The sequence below is a fragment of the Anopheles arabiensis genome, chromosome 2 (assembly GCF_016920715.1).
Source record: "Anopheles arabiensis isolate DONGOLA chromosome 2, AaraD3, whole genome shotgun sequence".
NCBI classification, from domain to species: Eukaryota; Metazoa; Arthropoda; class Insecta; order Diptera; family Culicidae; genus Anopheles; species Anopheles arabiensis.
Genome location: NC_053517.1, coordinates 84,166,920 through 84,187,565, shown reverse-complemented (window position 1 = coordinate 84,187,565; position 20,646 = coordinate 84,166,920). Strand labels below are relative to the sequence as shown.

The following is a 20,646-nucleotide window of genomic DNA, read 5'->3' as shown; positions in this document are numbered from 1 at the left end:
CAAACACACAACGGCACGCAAAGATACATAGACGGATGCCTTGCTTATGTCGCCGGTGACTTTCGTGCCTTTTGCTTGCTTAGCCAGTGAGCGAAAATCGGTTCGAAATCCGAACCGACCACTGAAAGGGCAGCACAACGCCACCCCCAAAAGTCGCCACCCTTTCAGGCTCGTGCAACAGTGCCATGCAAAACGGTCGCCGCACGCTGATATTGTCGCGCCCCTCGCAAACTGGCAGCCGTCACGCCACAAAGCACCACTGCCGGTTGCACTGCACAGAGGTCCTGCGGGCATTTAGTGACGGTATATTGTACCACTGCTCACCACGGTCGGCGTCGGGTTGGTTCGTGTGTACACCCGCTGCCCACCTTTTCCTCGCCGGTGGGGCCACTCGCAAAACACACAGTGTCCAAACGCAAGGGGATGATGGAGCATGATGTTGAAGAGGGGGTGGGGGGGAGGTCGGGGTAGGTCGGGGAGGGGCGAGGGGTTGGAATACCTTCTAACCATAAAATAATAATATATGAAATGAAAAGAGATGCAATTAAACTGGTCCCAACGTGCCCGACGGCGCTCCGGTGCCGTACCCCGGGGCCGATAAAATGTGAATATATACACGCCATACATTATCAGGTTCTGGCATCGACGTGGATTTATATTTACGTATAATTTACCCTCCTTTTAGTGAGTGTGTGTGTGTGTTTGTGAATCTGTGTGCGCCTTCAGCTCCCACAAGCATCCACGCGGTGGGGGACAAGCCATCGAGAGATCTGGATCGTTGTAGTCTTCCGCCCTCAGCCACCAAGAGTGACTGTCCCTCAGAGTGAGCATGATATGCGAGTGTGTGTGTGTGTCTGTTTGTGCAATGTCCAACCAACCTTAGTCGGGGTTTATGTCACAATGTACCAGGCATATGATAACGCAGCTCACAGGACGACGATGAGTGCTGCCGCGGTGGTAAAAATCGCTCGCGACAACTCGCATCGCGGCGACACCGGCGGCGCACAGAACCCTTCGCCTCGATTAAGATCAAACCCACAAACCCAAAAACGGCAACTGACAGCGCTGCACCGCGTGACAGTGATTCGGTTTGAATACGTCAAATAATAACCGTCCGTTTGGTGCTCCCAGGCAGGGTCGCTCGGCGGTGCAAAATCAAGTGCACACTGCGAACTGCTGCTATCCGCCACAGTGTATGTGCGCGTACGTCGCTACTTGCCGATGGGTATCGTTGTTAATCAATAATACTTCAATCAATTGACAGATACATCGAGCGGATCGATCCCAACCCACTCGCCAGGGGAACGAGTGGTACGGAGTGCTTCGAATGGTACGGAGTGCTTCGAAAGTAAGCACACTTTTTTGCTCCGCCAAACCCCCGAAAGGCAGCAAAGTGGTAAATTAAACGGTGAGGTGAAGTCACTTGATGACGATGATGGTGGTGCTGGTGCTGCAGGAAGGAAATAAAAATCATATTTTCTAGAGTTTGAGAAACAAAAACCGAAGAAAAAATCTCAAACATCGGAAAGTGGTTCGTACGAATGGTTGCAAAAGCACCAGAGCCCGTTACTGCGTCCATCATCATCATCATCAACCATCGTGACGATGGTCCTGTACGGATGCGATTATGCTCCCGGGGCGAACAGACAGACCATTTTCCCGGGCGGTGGGATAGGGGAAGGGGTGATGGAAAATCGAACCGAGATGATAATGGGGTGTAGTGCTGGAGAGACTGCGTGTGTACATTGTTTGTTTGTTTGTTTGTTTACCTATCCGGCACTAGTTGTAACGGGCGCTACAGTTCAGTTGATGGTCCATCAGCAAGGGACAGGATAATCGATTTGATGTGTCCTGTGGGCTTGCAGAATGATCCTTTTGATAGGTGATCGATTCCGTAACTTCAGATATGCCGGTACGGCATTGTACGTTTGTCGGGAACGATAAAAATGCTTTATAAAACACACGTATGTATGTATGTGTGTTTTTTTTTGCTATATCATTGGTACAAAATGTCTCTCGCACACGTAGACCACAAATAAATTTGTTAATATCATAAAAGCGTAAAAAGCTCCCATTGAACGAATGCCAAAACGCCATGCGAATAACCACTCACACAAACACCAGACAAACCAGAAAAAGACGGCCACACTGCTCGAGAACAAACTGGCGACAACCGAAACCTTCTGGTAGCCTTCAACACACACCTGTTGCGCTATCGGGAGAATGGAGAGGAAAATTGATGACTTTCGAAATGGGCGGGAACGCGCCAAACCCTTGGAAGGAAGCTCGTTGCGAGATGTAGATGTCGCACGGTATACGGGGCAAGAGTTGTGAGCTGTTTGGCGTTGTATTTTTTCTTTGCTTCTGCTCGTATCTGTGTTGGAAGTTTGGCGTTGAAGAACGGAGCAGCAGGGCATGCGTTTTAGTGGCGTAATTTATGAACTGTTGATGATTGATTCACCTATTTCATTTGTGACAAGGATGGACCATAAACGTACGAGGTGAGGAAATATGATGGCTTTATGATGGGTTTAAGTGAAATCATGCAATAAAAAGGTTGAAAATATACAATTATAAATATTAATAACATGAGAATGATACCAGGTAACGACTCATTTAACGGTTGTTTTTTTTTTTTAAATTGTTAAAGTGTAGTTCTGTAGTATTTTTAAAACTACTGATGTAGGTACCTTTGCCCGTTATAAAATAAAATAAATTATTTGAGATTTTTTATTAACAAACAAAAACGTTTATCCTAAGCTTAGGCCGTTTTTGAAACAGTCAAAAAGAATAAAAATTGTGTCGTCAGTTCAAGCACTTTTCTATTTTCATTTTATTTTCATTAAGAACCTGCCATCAAGGATTAGTAACGAATACTTAAAACTAATTAATAGCAAACATATAATTCCTAACTCTAACTAACATCTGACACAACAAATACAAAAGAATAACACAAGAGAAACTGTAGTTGCAAAGAAAAGAGTTAAATAAAACAAAGAAGAGAAATTAGATAAATTAGAAGAAAAAAGATTGAGAGTAGAGTTCATCAAACTAAAGTGGATAGATAAAAGTTAAATCAAATCAAATAAAAGTTAAATCAGATAGTACACATTAAATGTATTTGAATGTAATGAAGTCATACAATTAATTAATTTGAATGAACTAATTTAATGAAATGTATTACATTGTATTACATATTACATACGGCCCGCAAAGAACTTTGGCCGTTATTTGAATGAAGCAGAAACAGATTGTTAATTATAAGATAAGAAAAACGGGTGTATTAATGTTTATCCACGAAGGAAGAAGGTTTCAACATTCAGTTAAAATAGTTTGATCGTCGAAGAGTGAAGTGAGTTGCTCATAGTTGCTAGTTTGGGAAGGTATCCGCGAAGATGGCATGTACGAAGTGTTTAGTAGAAACTGTTTCCTGAGAGCGCTCTAAAGTCGGACTACCAATATTTTCACCCATTTTCCAACATTGAGGTTTTCTGGAAAGTTCGGAAATCATACATTAAAATACCACTTTCTTCACTTCATTGACGAAGGTACTCTTAGGATATGGTTCTGCAAAAATTAGGTTGATATATTTAAAACCCATGAACAACCAAGCACTCAAAAAATGTATGAAATGTATAAGGTCGACTGTATGCTGATAATCTCTTTTCCTCAACTAAATGATCACAAATCTAACCAATATTTGCCGATGATTGATTTATCGTTATTAGTCATTACCGTTGTCAAAATGCAGCATTTGTACTTCGTGTGTCATTGTGTGAAAGTAATATACGAAGTTTAAAGAATTGTCCAGGTAGCCTGAAAGTTAGCAGATATCTGGAGCAATTGAATACGAATTGTTAAATGTCCGAGTAGGCACGACCACCACTGAAGTAAAGTATGAGTAAATTCATGAATTTCATGAACTGTTTATTGCAGCTTACGAAAAATATAGATAAGATTCTAGGTCCAAGAATAAGTCCTTAAAAAAAAATTCCGCAAACCAAAACGAGTTTGACATCACTGTATTAGATACTAATGAAATGTTTTGCTAATAGTTACTTCGGTTATTCTCTTTCTAGAGCAACCAAACAATCGCAAATCGTATCAAAAGGCCCACTCATTCTTCACACAACCTTTAATGGCCGTTTAACAAATCAAAATACCTGTCAAACTCAATAGACTCTCCTCCGCTCCCCTTAAAATGGTGCTCACTTTTCTCATTCGACACTAATCCTTTCACGTCGATTGGGGCAGAGCGCTGATAGGAAAAGATGAAAGCGATCATTCTGCCGTAGATGCCATGGAATCGATTAAACCTCCCGTTGGCGCGCTAGTTACACGCTGCCCGTTTACGCTCGCGTGTGTACCACCACCGCCGCCGCCGTTGCATAATGAGGTGGAAAATTATAAGAATTTCTCGATTTGTGCGTTCGTACCACCATTTATCGGTTCAACCGCCCGAGAGGCATCGAATGCTGTTGTAACTGTGGTGGAATGTGGCGAGAGGGACGTGGTGTATCCGGAAAGGCTTTTCCCTATTGCGATGCGGGAGAATGGATCGGTTTTTCGCAACATGCCCACCAGTCAGTCAGCCGATGTGCACTCGGTTCAGCTAATATTGACGATTATGCATTATTATCAACGGGTGCAATCATAAGCAGCATGCTGGGGCGCCTATCATCACCGACCCATCTCTGGGTGGGTAAAGACCGACGGTGAAGGGAGTTGAAGCAAGTTCCCAACTCTGAAGTCACATCAGCAGGCCGCAAAGGGAGCAGAAGGCTGGCAATCAGTTGGCCGAAAGGCAAGCGCGAGAAGCGATCCTTTTCCATAGCTTCGCACTCGATAATCAGCATGCGTTTGTAGTGCGGTAGTGCCGTGCTATCGTTGCCCGTATCATGATTGGGAGGAGAAAGAGGTTCATTTCCGCTGCACGGCACCAGCTAGGGGGGAAGGAAAAAGGGGCTCAATGCACAGCTATGATCCGTTACATGAGTACTGTTTCGAAACCAGATTTACCAGGTGTGTGGTGGTTGCTTGCGCTTAAACTGTTGTTGTGCTCGAGCCCTTTCACGAAAGAAGTTACGCTTTGATGTGTCTTTCCCTTGAAAGCACCAGCATCGTGCAATGTTTTGCACTCAACTTTTCACATACAGCACACACACACACAGACAACAAAAAATCGCACCATGGCTCAAGGCAGGATGGTGTGATTTATATGCACTTGATGTGGCAGGTTGCTCACGATATGATTATGTCTGCATGGGTGGGAGTGCAATGTTACGTTAGTTTGGCTCTTTTTAAGTGTTTAAAAGTGGCATAAAACTAAAAAGCTCCTTGGAGAGTAGTATATGGCTCCTTCAAGGCCAATAAATTTGCAAAAGTTTCATTAAGGAGGGCATCGAGATAATTTCTTACCACCAGTGATGCAAATCCCAGTCACGGCACCATGATGACTTATTCTACCGGTTGTCCTAGTTTAGGATTGTTTTATTCCTTTTTTGCTACCTGGGTGGGTGTTGTATTAGTTTATTTAAACATGAGTTGTTAAGATTTTATAATAAGCGTAAAATATTATATAAATTAAAAAAATCGATTTATAAATTCGCAAGATCCACAGAATGCCCTTAAAATAACCTTTGAACTCTGGTTTCCTCCCAATCACGTCCGATACAGACACCAAACATCTGGAACTGGAACTATTATGTGCAAACTGCCCGTTCGCTCCCAAATCGTGGAGTCAAACTTTTCACGCCAGGATCAAACGAAATGCTCGAATACACCTCGAATACAAACACACGGCAATACAGATGGCAGCACTGGGGGAAATGCATCGAACTGCAGCGGATTCCAACACTGCTGCTGCTGCTGCTGCTCGTTTAAGGGCTGGCTGTACCTGCGCGCAATGGTGTGTGAATTTTAACCATTACGTACTATTTCCATTTCATTTGTTCGACCAAAACCCGTTCCAACCGTTCCCATTCGATACTGCCTAACCCGCCTTCCGCCATCACACGGCGTGTGTTCAGGCACAGTGCTTCAAAATATCAAAATTTTATTCGATTTATGGTTGTGACCGCTCGGCAGCGCTCTCGAGTAGAAATAATTATTTGTGCAAGCGTGCAGTGATGTGATATTCCTCACTGCGCACGATTATATTCGGCAGTTTGGTTCTCGAAGGCTGGGCATTTCGAGCTTTTGAGCAAATGGTTGAGCTGGTTTGCAATCGTTACTTCTTCCAGTGGAACTGGCAGCGGCTCTGATAGTGTGACGGGTTGAGATTGGTTCGTATACACACGTGCATACAGACACACACACAAGCACCATTGCTTCAGTCGTATGCATTCCTATGCAAAAGGCGTGTGAGTGTCTGTGTTACGTGGGCCCCTTTTTGGGAGGAAGCCAGCTGAAAGGAAAGCGGCAGGAGTAACGAGCCTGTTGTTGCGGTTTGTTTTATTGGCTTGCAAAATTGGAATTGTGTGTTTTTGGAAGGGTTGGAGCGGCCAAGGGAGGGCAGGTAAAATTTTGCAGCAATTCGGTAATTGAAAATCGGAAAACCCGCGTGGCCGCGTATCGAATGCCTGAAGGGTTGTTCCTTTTTATGGGAGCGGCGGGGACGAATGCAGCATTTTCTCCACTTTGCATGCACAGGTGAAATAGGGCGGTTTGGTAGAACAGCCTCCCTTTACTCCCCGACCGGATATAAGGCACACCTTTGGGCGCGCGTGTATGGTTGTGGAAAAGTTTTCCACGGACCAGTGTGTGTGTGTAAGCGCTGTTGAACGGAGTGCTGCTTAGGCAGTGACCCGATCGGCTTCGCAGTAAAATTACTACACTGTGGTGAATTATGTTTCCAGAGAAATCACAGAAACGACATTAAAGTTAGATTGCGTTTGCGGAGAAAAGCTGAATGAGTGTCGTTTCGGGAAATCGTTTCCATTTCGTAGCTCGGAAAGGTACAGTACACATCGAAAGTAGCCCTGTGATAAATTAGCTGCTTGAATGGCACGATTGACAAGCGAACGGTATCTTATGCTGTAGGTAATGAGGTCGATTCTAATTGGGAATTTGGTTGGATCTTCAGCCTACTAGCTTCTTCAGTCTTGATACATCACCATAGCATTTAGAGAGGAAGTAATATGGATTCAGTTTTATGAATTCGAATGAATCTGTAGAGTGAATTCAATTAAGTAAAATTATTAAATTTTGAAATAAAACATATGAAGAGGGATTTTTGGAGATTCTAAAAAATGCTGCCATCCCATCACATCAAACTCATTTCTGGTGAGAAAGAGCCAACATTCTTTCCCATAATTATGAGAGCCCCTGAAAATCCTTGCATCGTTCAGAGCTCATGAACATTACAAAACTGGAGATATGATCAGCGCTTTGCATAATTAACGATTTTTACTAGTAAGTACGAGTTCACAACTCTAATAAGAGTGTACTGCAAATGCTCCTGTAGCAAGTCATCAAATCTCAGTATCAGTTGAAATGTTGTTTCTTAATAAATAGAAGAATAAATATGCATAAAAGAAGAAACAAAACATCTATTTAACTTATCAGTTATCATGAATTATTGCCGCACTGTCGCATTGCAGAAAGTAATGTTTGTTTGTGCCATATTTTATACCTTGATTTACACCCATTGCAGGGAGAAATGGCTCGAAAAGGAGGAAAAAGTATTAAGCATAAGGGAAAAAATAAACGACAAAATGCACCCACAATGCACATCGGTTATCACACGCTGGCAATTAAAAAGTGTGAGCAGTGCGCGCCAAACCCCGTTGCGCTTAGGCCGGGCGAACTCCACATTCGCCTAACGAGCGACTTCGCCGTTGAGCCGTCTCCCGGTGGAAAGCTCGAAATAAGCTCATAAAAATGCCATCGCTCGATTGTTAAAACTTTGTAATTAAGTCAGGAAGATGTCTTAATTACTTTTTAATTGCGATTGGTGTGCACTTCGGTCGTACTCGCACTACTGGAGCACCACGGGGACCGATCTTGGGCCGGGCGTGCATGTGCAAACCCCACACCCCGAAAGGACACATCTCACTGAGACGGAGGGTTTCGCTGCAAGGGCAGGGAACTGCTCTCTGGTTGAATGTTTGTATGAGAGGGTATGTGCATTAATTGCACGGTGCAGCTTGCCACTACCTGCTGCAGCTGCGGCGACATGTACCGAGGCAATGATTTGTTTGCCTCCATACGATCTCACGTACGATCGTAATCGCTTGGTAAGACAGAGGACCGAAACAACAAAAAAAAGTCACACAAACACACACGCACTGAATGTGCATGCCCTGGATGCATTATCGCTGGACCCATTCGCTGTACCACTGCAAGCTGATTAAATGTCCGCTGGCCGGGAGGGGAAGCGCAAGAAGTGTTTCGCAATTCGGAGTGCCCATTCCCTTTCGCGTGCCTGCGGGCGCACAAATTTACGACTCGCTGGTTCCGAGGCGCGCTCATTGCTCCAGGGGTGAGACAGGAGCTGCTAGCAGGCTGGGGGAAGAGGGCGCTTGTGTGTTTGATACGTTACGCTGGGGACAGCTCGAACGCGGCCACGTGCGTTTTTGACGTGGTTTTGCACGCCATTTCGAAAGCATTAGAGGCGCGAAGTAAAAGTAAACAGGCGCCGCCAGTGCTCCGGCCGTCGTGGCGAGTGAGCAAAACGAGGGTATTAAAATCGATAATAAGTATGTTTTCGGGACAATGTGGACACCGGAAACATTGGTGTGTGTGTGTGATGAGTTTTTTTTTATTGGTGTATGTGCATGTGATTAAAAGGGTGGTTACAGGTATATATTATTTTTAGGGGATGTTTTTGCTTCATTAAAAAGTAATAAAGAACATTTATATTTATCGGTTACAATTTTGGAACGTTGTTAGGTATGTGGATAAAAAATGGGTCCGATGAGGTATGATAAATGGTGTATTTTTTTAAAGAGGAGGTAGCATGTGGCTTGTCATAAAACATGAACATAAAGTGGCCGTGCTTGTTAAACAAAATGGGATGAAAGTATTATTGTGTAGGGATGCAGTCAATTATACCATTGATTTATATAATATTTAAAAACATACTCTAAAAGTAAAACTAAAAAATTGAAAAAAAAACAATTAGACAATCATTGAGCAAAACTAATATAATTCACAAGCAGGGTGTGTTTAAAAATTATTTCGAATTTTTTTCAATTTTAACAAAATTAGTATTATTAATTTTGCATAACAGTCTTTGGGGCCCTTTCCGTTTTAAGCTCGTAAAAATTTCTGAATTTTTTCGCTCTAATTTTAGCCAGTAAGTTGTTTGCATTGTATGGCAGATTTTGAACAGCTATCAAAGTGGGTATAATATACAGGTGGGCTTATCCCAAGGTGTATGCATTTAGAAGACTGATTTTTATCGCTTCTGTTTGTGAATGAAGATTTTAAGACTGTTTTGTGTATTCGTCAAACCTCCTTATAAAAAAAACATGCTATGAGACCACCTGGACTACATACACTTTGATTCTGGATTCCATCATCTGATCTCTTTAATGCGCCTTGGAATAAATGTAAATATTACCTTGTTTTGCCATTTTTCTAGAATAATCTAGACTGAAAATTGAAGACTAGTTTTGTATGCGGTTTGTATAGAGTGTTTACACGATTTCAGCCTCCAACTATCAAACTCCATTAAAGAAAAAAAAAAGACTAGAATCGTGAAGGGCCCCTTTATTGGTTCAAGTTTATGTAACATTACATGTTCTTACAGTGGCAACTAGGCAATGGAATCGAAAATATGGAATGCAATGATGCTAATTTTTTTACAAAAGATTGGAATACTTTTTGTTCTTTTTGGAATAAGAATGTATTATTGCATGTATATGTTTGAATCATTTGAAAAATGATATGAAAAATCTGATTAATATTTTAGAGTAGTGGACCTACACACTACTCTATTGTCTTGGTCTCAGTTTAATCTATAGAGTTGCTGTAATTCCTGCAATGATCTTTATGTAATGTTGGTTCTTTTTTTTGCAACTTCTAGGTCTTATCGAGGTCTTATCTTCTTTTCGAACTGCTAGCAGTTTAGCATAGTTCTGCATGTTTTGAAATTTAAGAGGCAAAAGATTATTATTCTAACATATAAAAAAACTTCTTAAATTATCATCCAAAATCATGTTTGCACGAGTTAGGCGATCAAAACAGAATTCAATATGAAATAAATGCCACCAAAATGATTTGTTTAACGCAAAACAAAAAAGTAAAAAAAAATTGATCCTGTTGATTTGAACACTTCTCTTTCCTGTAAAGAACATTGTCTTACCGAATGATTAATAGCGAAAGCGTAAGCACAACCGTCAACGCGGCATTAACATACCTCTGCAACAAAACTACCCATCACTGTCGAGAGCGCGCATCGGTCAGACCGATTTCGCAAATGAGCATGAGTTTTGCATACGAAAAGCCGCACAGCGTGCTGTTTAGATACCGGTCCACCAAATAATGAACACCGTGTCCTTAAGGAATCGTCACCAGCAACCGACCGGACTGGGTGCAGCGAACCCGAAATCGACGCTCGCGTCTCGCGCCTTGCCCTCGGGCGGAGCGCAAGTTTTTGGCCATCCACTACGTCTTTTGCTGTTTGGCGGGCAAGGCGGCCAGCAAGCAAGCAGGCAGGCAACACAACAAAAAAAAAAACTCACTCACATTCTCTCTCACCAAGGCACAATTGTGCACGGGCCTTCGGGCGGCACGATCCCGAACATACTGCACCGTTTGACAGGCGACCACGAAATTCCCTGTGCCCTCTTCCCCGACGGCACGGCACAGGAACGCAGCACCAACATTGCCCGCGGGCAGCCTGTCGAGCAGTCGAGAGCGAGCTTGCCTTGGTGGAAGCCGTCACAAACGGAGGGAATGCTTTGCGCTCCGGTCTCTGGGAGACGGGGAAGAGGAAGGTGGGGGAAGAAAGAAGAAAACTTTTCCGTGCACGCGGCCCGCGGGCACTTTATCCGGGGTCCTTTCTCCGCGCCGGTTCCGGGGATAGTCCGGGTCCAATTTTTCCACCGGCATGTCCTTGCTTGTTCGTTTGCTTGGCCGTTTTTTTGCTTTTTCTCTTACTCTATCTTTCTCTCTCTCTCTCTCTCTCTCTCTCTCTCTCTTTCTCTCTCGTTCTTTGTTGCCGTTGCTAGGCATTCGGTTTCGCAAAGCCCCTCTGGCAGGAAGCAAACTCTCCACTTGGGCCCCAATTCCCGGGCGGGAGAGCAGCGCCCCAACCCTCCATCCCTGAGGTAGGTTGTGTGATTGCTTCGAACCAAAAACGACATCACGATGGATTCCATTTTTTTTTTTTGTTTTTGTTGCCCTCCTTTCCTTCGGTTTTTGGCTGGTCGCACTCTGTGTGACTGCTTTCTTCCTGCGGGCTATTCCCCGGTGCTCGGAAGTTGGCGCGAGAGAACGAGCGAGCGAGCGGGCAAAAAGATGTCTCCGCTCATCTGCAAAGACTCCTGCACGAAGGACCACGTGCTGGGACCGGGCGCAAAACGCCTCCGAGCCGTTTGTCCTTTCTCCTTCTGCTGCATCATCCTTCACGGGGGCAGGAATTTCAGTTCAAACTCCGCTGGAACTGGTACCGGTGTAGAGTCCACATACTCTCTCTCTCTCTCTCTCTCTCTCTCTCTCTCTCTCTCTCTCTCTCTCTCTCTGTTGCTCTCTGTGCCCTTCTCTAGTTCCACCTTGAAGAAAGGTTGCGTGGAGGAAAAATGAGAACCCGAACTGAAAAAGACGCCGGCGGGGACCAAAGGCAGCGCAAGTTGCGAGATGTTTTATATCAAGTTGTGGCTGTGTGTACATCGCAGTACGTAGGCTTGCGAAAATTTCACCCGAGGGTATTGAACCAACATAATACAGCAAAGGAAGAAGAAGAAGAAAAAGAAGATGGGCAGAAAACAACGAGAGAAAGAAGCAAAAAAACTAGCAATACAAAACAAAAAAAGGATCTTTCGTCCCGTGCGAGAAGAGGCGAACGCCCAAATGCTCAAGACATTAACCGTGGCGAAGAAATGCTTTGCAGCCGCGAGGTAAAATGACGAAAATCCGTTGCACAACCGATACACAGGCCATTCAAGAAGGTTGCGATAAAGAAAGGATCTTACATCGACGCACAAAGCTATTCGAAAGAGCAAAGAGAATCACTTAGTAAAGCAACAAAACCAATCAAACACGTATCTAATTATGAAGGCGCTTAATAGGCCACCTACACCTCCAACAAGCTTGATAGAGTAATTATGGGCCCATTCATTCGAGCAACACTGATCCGGAACTAGGCGGGTGCAATGGAGAAGCACACAAACAAAACAAACAGACACGTTGCATCAACACGTCCATTTAGCACTTTCACACCATGTTGGGACTGTGGAGTGTCTACAAGCGAAGGATACGCGTCTAACACACGGTCCGAGTCACGGTTTCGATCGTACCGGAGTTTTGATATATTCTACAACATGAAGTGTGTTTTGCTGCCTCGGTAGCTTCCTAGTGCATCGTCATGTGAAGCTTTTTTTTTGGTGCAATGCAAGAAAAACTGTGCCAATTGGGAGAAAACAACAGAAGAGCGCCTTACTTAAACTGCCTTAAACTGCTTGTTGTAGTTTGATCGGAAAAAAGGAGAGGAAAATGAAAATGTGCGATAAAATGGGTTTTCCCATGCGCTTTTTCTTTCAGCAGTAGCAGCTTCTGTGATTGTTGTGATAACGTTAGAAAAAGAGAAGTATTTTAAGAGCAAATGCGGAACCTACTGCGATAAGCATACCTACGATCGCGTTGAAAGAACAACAGTTGAAATGAGGTGTGACAAAGCTTCACGCATTGAAAGTTATCGTGTGTTTAATTTGAAAGCGAAACAACTTTATTATTCCTTTCAGTGTGGCATTCACGGCATTGTCTATATTGCAATTGATCAGGCTCAGCCAACCAAAACCCGTAATCGATGATCGAGCGCTTGATAAACCATATAATGGAGGTTTTTGAAGTTTGGAGTGCAAAATGTTGAACTCATGCACATGAATGGATCTGCATGAGGCTAGATTGCAGCAAACTACAAGTAACTAAAATTATGACTTTATAGGAATAAAACTTATTTGATTCCACATAATTTGGCCTCAAATAGTTGCAAATTTTAGTTGGATTTAAGTTACTCATGTTTAATCAATTTTACACAACAACTCAACTCATTGTAACCATTTTATTTCAGATTTAAGCTTCATAATGCATACCAAAGAATCTTTTTCGTGGAACTTGTTAACATCATACGAAAAATACATAAGACTGGAAAAGTCATACAAATGTGTAAAGTTTTCTAAAGGCAAGAAGTTTTTGAGGCAAGTAAAATGTATTGCCGACATCGCAGCATGTTTTCTATAACAAACCATTAGCACAAAATTATTTGAAAATCGTTTAACAGAAAAAAGAAAGAAAGAAAACTAATAAATGTTCCAATAAGCATCCAATTAATAAAGTGATTCAAATGTAAAAGAACCACCTAAATGTTAAGGTGACCAACAGTTTAGAACGGTCTGATCTGAGAACACATGGCGAACCTGGGAAAGCTAAATCAAAGTTTCATATAGTCAGAAATTGGAAGAATACAAGAATTTTCCACGAATTTTCCAACACAGATCCACAAGACATGTAGGTGTACACCCAATACTTAGTATGGTATTCGAATTTTTGTTAATCAAAATCAAATCAATTCCTACTGTAAAAAGAGAACATTATCATTTAAAACTATGGAATTTTCACATTGGATGCACACTGAGTGTTCCTTCCCAAGGCAATGATTGATAGCTCCAACTTTTATTGTAACGAATCTGTTCATGGACATCCATGATCGCCTGAACAATCACTTTGTCAACAGATCTATGGGAAATTCTACACATAAATGATAGATCCCAGCGGCGCACGGAGATATTACATGAGCTACGATTCGCGCAAGATTCAGTGCTCGTCAGTTTGCCTAGGCTCACTGACTCACACCCGCCAACCATACCGGCTATTTTGCATGCTTCGTTCGTTTCACCAACGATCTCGAATAATGTCCGATGACGCTTTATCATACACACAGAGCAGTGGCGCTACTGCATATGATTCGTTGATAGTTTTTTTTTTTATTTTGCATCTCGAAGCATTGCTCCTTATCACACAAAGATGCAAACCGAACAGCATTGCATCAGGGTCTGCTTTAGTGGCTCACTGCCAAGTGATGTGGGGGAGCTTCATTTGTTTATAGTACCTTTCGCTTTTCTGTGTCAGAGAGGCTTCATTTGTCTATGTCGCAGTATATTGCAAACACTCGTAGCGATCATCTTCCAATTACGTCACTTGGAAATGTTTGGTTTGAAGAGATCACTATCAATGCAAAAATCTCCGTCTACAAACAGCTGACCGTAAGGAACGGGCGGCTGAGTAAGGCAGCAACTTTTCAAGGGCCAAGATGCTCTCGATGCAGGAAAAGTGTAGACAAAACTGATAAGAACGCCCTCATATGCGAGTCGGCTCGAGAGCAATCAAGAGCTACACTTCCTGGGTTCGTCAGTTTGCTCCTAGCAGCGTGACACTAAACACTTCCCCGTGAGCGCTGCCCATAGTGTTTCCCTTGCAAAATGTATCATCTAAGGTTAGTTTGAGAAACTTCTACATAAAACATTCTGATTTTGTGTGTTTAATGTGGATTTTTCTTGTAGAATAAGTGCAATTCTAGTGGCCACCGTCTACTTAACAGGCGTTACAGAGGCCGTTATCTATCAGTGCGATCATTACAATCCCGATGGCGAGTATACCGTGCGCCATTGTACCCTGCACGGCGTCACCGTCGTGCACGATGCGGCCGACATAGACTTTTCGTCCGAATATCCGCGCCCGTACTGGTTCGACTTTCAGCAATCACAGATGGACGAAATCCCGCGCGCCCTCTTCACCACCTTCCCGGAGATGCAAACGGTCAACTTCCGGGAGACGGGCATCGAGAACATCAACAAGTTTACGTTCGAGAACGCCAAGCAGCTTCGGCATCTGTTTCTGCTCCGCAACAAGCTTACTTCGCTGAACAACTTTATCTTCAAGGGCTGCGACCGGCTCGAGTGGCTCGATCTGTCGCACAACCAGCTGCAGGAGGTGCGGAACAAAACGTTCCACGACATTCGGACGCTGACGCGGCTCGATCTCAACCACAACCGGCTGACCGTGCTGCCGGAGGAGGTGTTTTGGGAGCTGCCCGAGCTGGCCCACCTGTCGCTCAACGACAACCAGCTGGTCGTGCTGGACCGGGAGACCTTCTTCCACAGTCGGATCGTTTCGCTGAACCTAAACTTTAACCGGTTGCGTGAGGTCCACATGGTGGACCGATTTCAGTCGTGGCAGCGGGTGCATTTGCGCGGCAACCAGCTTACCAGTGTGGAGATACCGCCGGTTCCAGTTGAGATCGATGTGTCGCACAATAACCTGACAACGATTTTGGTCAGCTACTCGAACATACTGGTGGAGTCACTCGACCTTTCCCACAATCTGTTCGCGGACATTAGCAACGTGTCGGCGCTGAACTTTCTGCACACACTGGACGTATCGTTTAACGCGCTCCAGTCCCTGCCACTGACCACCTTTCTGAAGATGCAGCAACTGGCCCGGCTGAATCTGGAAGCCACCAATCTGACCACCCTCGAGCACGGTCTGTTCTCGCAGCAGGCGAACCTTACCTGGCTGGATGTGTCGTTCAACCGGCTGCAGACGATCGATCTTACCGTGCTGACGGCGGCGGCCAAGCTCGAGCATCTGCACATCGACGGCAACAATCTGACCAGCGTCGGGTACGAGCGGCTCCCGGCCATGTTCCCTTCGCTCACCTATCTGGGGCTGTTTGCAAATGCCTGGAACTGTTCCTATCTGGTCGATCTGGTGCACTTCTGTCGGCAGCACTCGATCAACGTGGCGCCGCAGAAATCGTACGGCACCACGCTCGATGCGTCCAACGTGCAGGGCATCTACTGTAAGAGCTCCCAAAGCTCGGTGCTGTCAGTGGTAACACCCATCGAGCATCCGATCGACACAGCGCCACCGTCGGCTGAGCTTTCCATCGATCGTTTGCTGCAGATGATGCAGGAGATGAACAAAACGACGGAGCAGCTGGTGCAGGAAATGATGCGGGCGTTGCATCAACGCGCCACCGGTGCCGTTGGGACCCCGGTAGTGACCGCTTCCTGTACCGCCCTGCACGCCTACAACTATCAGGTGTTCATTTTGCTGATACTGTTCGCGATCCTGATCCTGAACGTGGGCTTCCTGCTGTGGGTGCATCACAATGCGAACGTACGGCGGGCCGTCGATCGGATGATCCTCTTCCGGCGCGAACAGGGCGCCTCCATTCAAACGGCACTGCACGAGGATTTGTGAGTGGGTTGCTTGCAGAGGGTTTACCGGGTTTTAAGTAGTAGTTTTAAGTAAAAACTTAAAGAATAGTTTTAAAAGAGAACAGCAGCAACATAAATTGATACATTTGAATTGAAGAGCAATTCAATGTCGGCAGTAGGTTTGATTAAACAAAAAATCCCCCATACCCGGATAAATGCTGCTCATTATTGAATACATTTCAAGCAATAATACCATTGCGTATCATTTTTCTACAGCCGGACCGGAGGCAATTTTCCCATTAACATCATCATTCGGTAGAGATCACCGTCGCTTGCTGCATGATTGTTAATTATCCTCGCTGCTCGTTATGGAGTTACGGTACCATTTTTTCTGTTTCGTTTGTTTGCTTGCGTTTGCTGTTGCCTCACTGTGTTCCTCCTGGATGCGGATCGTCCTTTAATGACATCGGAATGAGCAAGGTGCATCGGCATTTTTTCACCTCCCCCGTATGCGGGGCCGGAAGTTGAATGGGAAGTGTTCGTTATTTTTTTCGCTCGTCTCCCCACCATGTTCGATTCCTTTTGTCTGTACGCCGAGACCGAATTATCGGCGCTCGTTCGCTCGCTCTTTGTCCCGCACACGCTCCTGTGCGCTGATAAATAAATAATGCTCTCCCCCCGTTAGGGTCGTAAAATTAATCTGTCGGCAGTCATTATTGTCATAAAATTATAATTAGCTTCCATTATGTGTATGAGATGCACCGCGTTGTTTCGGTGCAGCGTGAGTGTATGTGACGGTATCGGAACCGGTGAGAAGGAAGGAACGAATTTCATGTGAATGTTGAGCCTTTTTTTCAATTGAGATGCATTTCGCTTGTTGTTGCTTGGTTCCGAATGGAATGTTCTTAACATGCCGCTAGGAAGCGTTCGGTATGGTTTTTTTCTCTGCTTGTTTTGTGACGAATGCTGTGATGCAGAACAGCATCGATGCTTTAATAAAAGTCTTTCTTTTAAAGAACGCAATAACTCATAACTTTTTATATGTGTTTCATAGTTTTCTATTTTATTGATTTGTGGTTAAATCTATTAGAAATGCTGTCATCGCGCTTTACCTACCTTTTCAAGCAATTGGCCTCGAGGCCGAGGGCACTGCTCCGTTGCTCCAGATCGGCGGAGTACAGGTGAAATATGTCGAACGGAAAAATGGTGACAATTTTCGCACGCTTTCACACGGATCAACCCGAACACACTCACAACGCCGATCAGCCGCTGTCACCACCAGTCTGATCTTCAATGCCACTTGCACTTGAGCCGGCACCAATGACACGCAGATGAGTACGCACGCACGCACGGTATGCAAATAATGTATTCACTCTCTCTATGTGTGTTTCTTTCTCGTTCTTCGAAACAAATAGCACTTTTTTGTGTCTTGGTCAAGGGGTTGGTTTAGGATTATTGAATTATTCTCACTCGATAATTGTTCGCACGGAAACAAAACACCAAAACACCGCGTCAAACGTGTGCCTGTGCGTAACGCTGCGTAACGTTGCGACCGGTTTCCCGTCCTTGGTGGGAATGCACTTGGCGCGAAGCGACCGAACCGACTACACCGATTTCAAAACATGCACGCGCGTTCCCGAAACCGAACCGACGAACCGGTGAGTGGTGAGCTCGGTTTTCGGTGCGACGTGAACCGGTACAACTGCACTATGGGCGATGTACCGGGTGGCGGACTGGTGACGTTGGAAGGTAAAATAGTCTCTGGTTTAAAAATGAGTTCTATGTTAAGAGCAAGGTTTGAATCAGTATTAATTTTATTGTTTGGAACATTCTGTACGATGAAAGTCTTGTACTGGGCGGCAATTTGTCATTGTTTAAAAATAAAAATCTAAAAACATTTGTGAGTTTTTCATAGTTAGTACTGTGAGTTCTTGTATTGGATTCAAAACCTGTACCAAGATTGAAACTTGTCTCAAATGCACACAGAAACAAATTAAATCTGATACCTATTCACATCTTTTTCAAACAAATAAACTCTCAAATAAACTCCCAAACAAAGAAATCTAATCCCAATTGATTCTGAGTATCCGATACCAAACTCATCCTGCGCATTGAATAGGTTGTTTACTAGTGCTAGCAGCAAAGAAAAATATCGTTCAAATACAGGGAAGATTTGAATCGTAACAGTGTTGTAATTTTACGAAAAGTCTTAGTCTCAGCACATCCAAGAAGTTAACATTTCAAAATAGGTTAACTATCAAAATCAAAGCTGACTAAACAACAAAACATCAGGAGCTTTATTTTTCTAGCGAAAGTTGTAACGTAAATAATGTTTTATAATATTAAGTCATTTTCAGATGCATGAATGTGTGTTGCCTGTTTAAAAACGTTTTTTGTATACTCTAGAGCGATAGGTCCGATATGAATATAATCTCGCCTGGGTTTAAGAATTCAGTATCATTTGTTTGCCGATCTTAAGGATGTTTTCAATAACAAAAAAATTATACATAAAATAAATTTCAGATCGTTAGCTGCAACATTAAAAAACGAATAAATCAATATTCAAGTAGAATGTGGCTAATTTTTACAACAAACCTTTTTTACAATCTATTTGGGTTTACAATAATTGTATTGAAATAGAAACGTTATCAAACAAATAATTAGCAGAAAAATGATAAATAAAAGAAATTTCAGACCGTTAGTCTCAGCATTAAAAAACGAATAAATCAATATTCAAGATGAATTTGGCTAATTTTTACATCAAAGCGTTTTTACAATCTATTTGCGTATACAATTATTCTATTGAAATAAAACGCTAAAAGTTTTGGAATTTAAAATTTAAAATACCATATTACCAAATTACCACAAATGGTTAGGTTCCATTTAATAGAATTTATGACATTTTGTCTGTTTGAATAAGGCTTTACAATTCGTTTTAAAAATATTTTGGCTAAAAAAAGAAAGAAATATACAAAACTTGTTTTGGATGTTGGGATTGAAAATTAAATGTTTCTTTTCTATTAGATTCACAAAAAAATGTTTCTTTTCAAAAAAAAATTAAATTAAATGTTTCTTTTCCATTAGATTAGATTAAGTTACTATCGGAGCTATACTCATCAAAAATTTGTGCTTTTAATTCTTAAAATTTTTGCAAGCCGACACAAAATATCCACAAATAATCGTCCATAGTGCGGCAAGCAACGTGCTGTTCAAAACCGGTTCACCGATTGTCGGATTCATCCGCTCACTATGAAACTTTTTCTCGCGCCATCTCACGCCCGACTTGCTCACTTCGGCTTTCGGGACCGGTTCAGAATGCCCATCAGCTGATGGTGAAGGCGTCCCCGCTGCAAGCAACATGAAATGTCGCTACTCCGCCATCACCAACAACACCCTTGTCGTTGTCGTTGTTTAGGTTTATGTTGTCATGTTGTTTATACTTCCCTCCGACACACACTCCTCGTTCCGAACTTTTTTTGCCACCTTGTGTAGGGTGTTTTGGTTGGTAAGTAAGTTGGGAAAAGGTGTGTAGTAATAAATGGGTATTATTGGAGTGACTCAGAATTAGCAACACTGTGCTTCTAACCAGCGATTGCATGACAATAAAACTAATTGATTTTCAAAAATATTAAACAAAACCGATCAAAATTGTTTGCTTAAATCACAATCGGTAAATCTCACCTTAGAAATGTATTATTAATCTCGACGGTATGCAAAGGGGTTTTCCAAAAGCACAACGATGGCTGCTGGCCCAACCTAGCCTGCCCTCAGAATCCAATTAGACAATAAATTCCATCACCTGTACCTCACGACCGCCAGTTCGGCCGTCACATTAATCTTCGTCCACAAGGGCGTGCAAGGTTCGTGCGGCCGCGTGGTGGGGCAGATTGACTGGAATCCATCGAGAGATAAATGGTTTGCGAAAACGAGCCAAACAGTTCCGATTCGGGCTATGGCGCACAATGGTGCTGCCCTGGGTCGAAACAATCGCTCACACACACACACATAGCCACTCGGTCGATTCCACCAAACCGAACCCGCCGGAGGGCAGTGCGCTGTACGATGCAGACCCGCTGTCGTGTGGCATGTTATGAGCGCTCGATAGCCCCGAGGGCAGATGCCCTCCGGGCGGCCATATATTATATTCGCAGACACTCCGCAACAGACTCGCTCACTCGGCCGGTACGCGAGCGGTTCGGATCAACGTGCGCCTTTAGCCTACGGGCGACCAAGGTTTCCCTCCGTACGCCTTACCTCCCTT

General features: G+C 43.7%; 2 protein-coding genes across 2 annotated transcripts in view; one reads left to right on the top strand and one right to left on the bottom strand.

Moving 5' to 3' along the window:
- The window catches only part of LOC120897241 (BTB/POZ domain-containing protein kctd15), a 51,626-nt gene extending 33,643 nt beyond the window's left edge, over positions 1–17,983 (bottom strand). Inside the window, exon 1 of the mRNA XM_040301953.1 lies at positions 17,502–17,983. The gene's annotated coding sequence lies outside the window, so the exon portion shown is untranslated. The remainder of the gene's footprint in view (positions 1–17,501) is intronic.
- LOC120897240 (leucine-rich repeat transmembrane neuronal protein 2-like) lies at positions 14,524–16,637 on the top strand. Its single transcript, XM_040301952.1, has 2 exons — positions 14,524–14,659; positions 14,727–16,637. Exons 1-2 carry the CDS (start codon positions 14,646–14,648, stop codon positions 16,426–16,428), a joined length of 1,716 nt encoding a protein of 571 aa, XP_040157886.1. The 5' UTR covers positions 14,524–14,645; the 3' UTR covers positions 16,429–16,637.
- Positions 17,984–20,646: the final 2,663 nt, after the last annotated feature.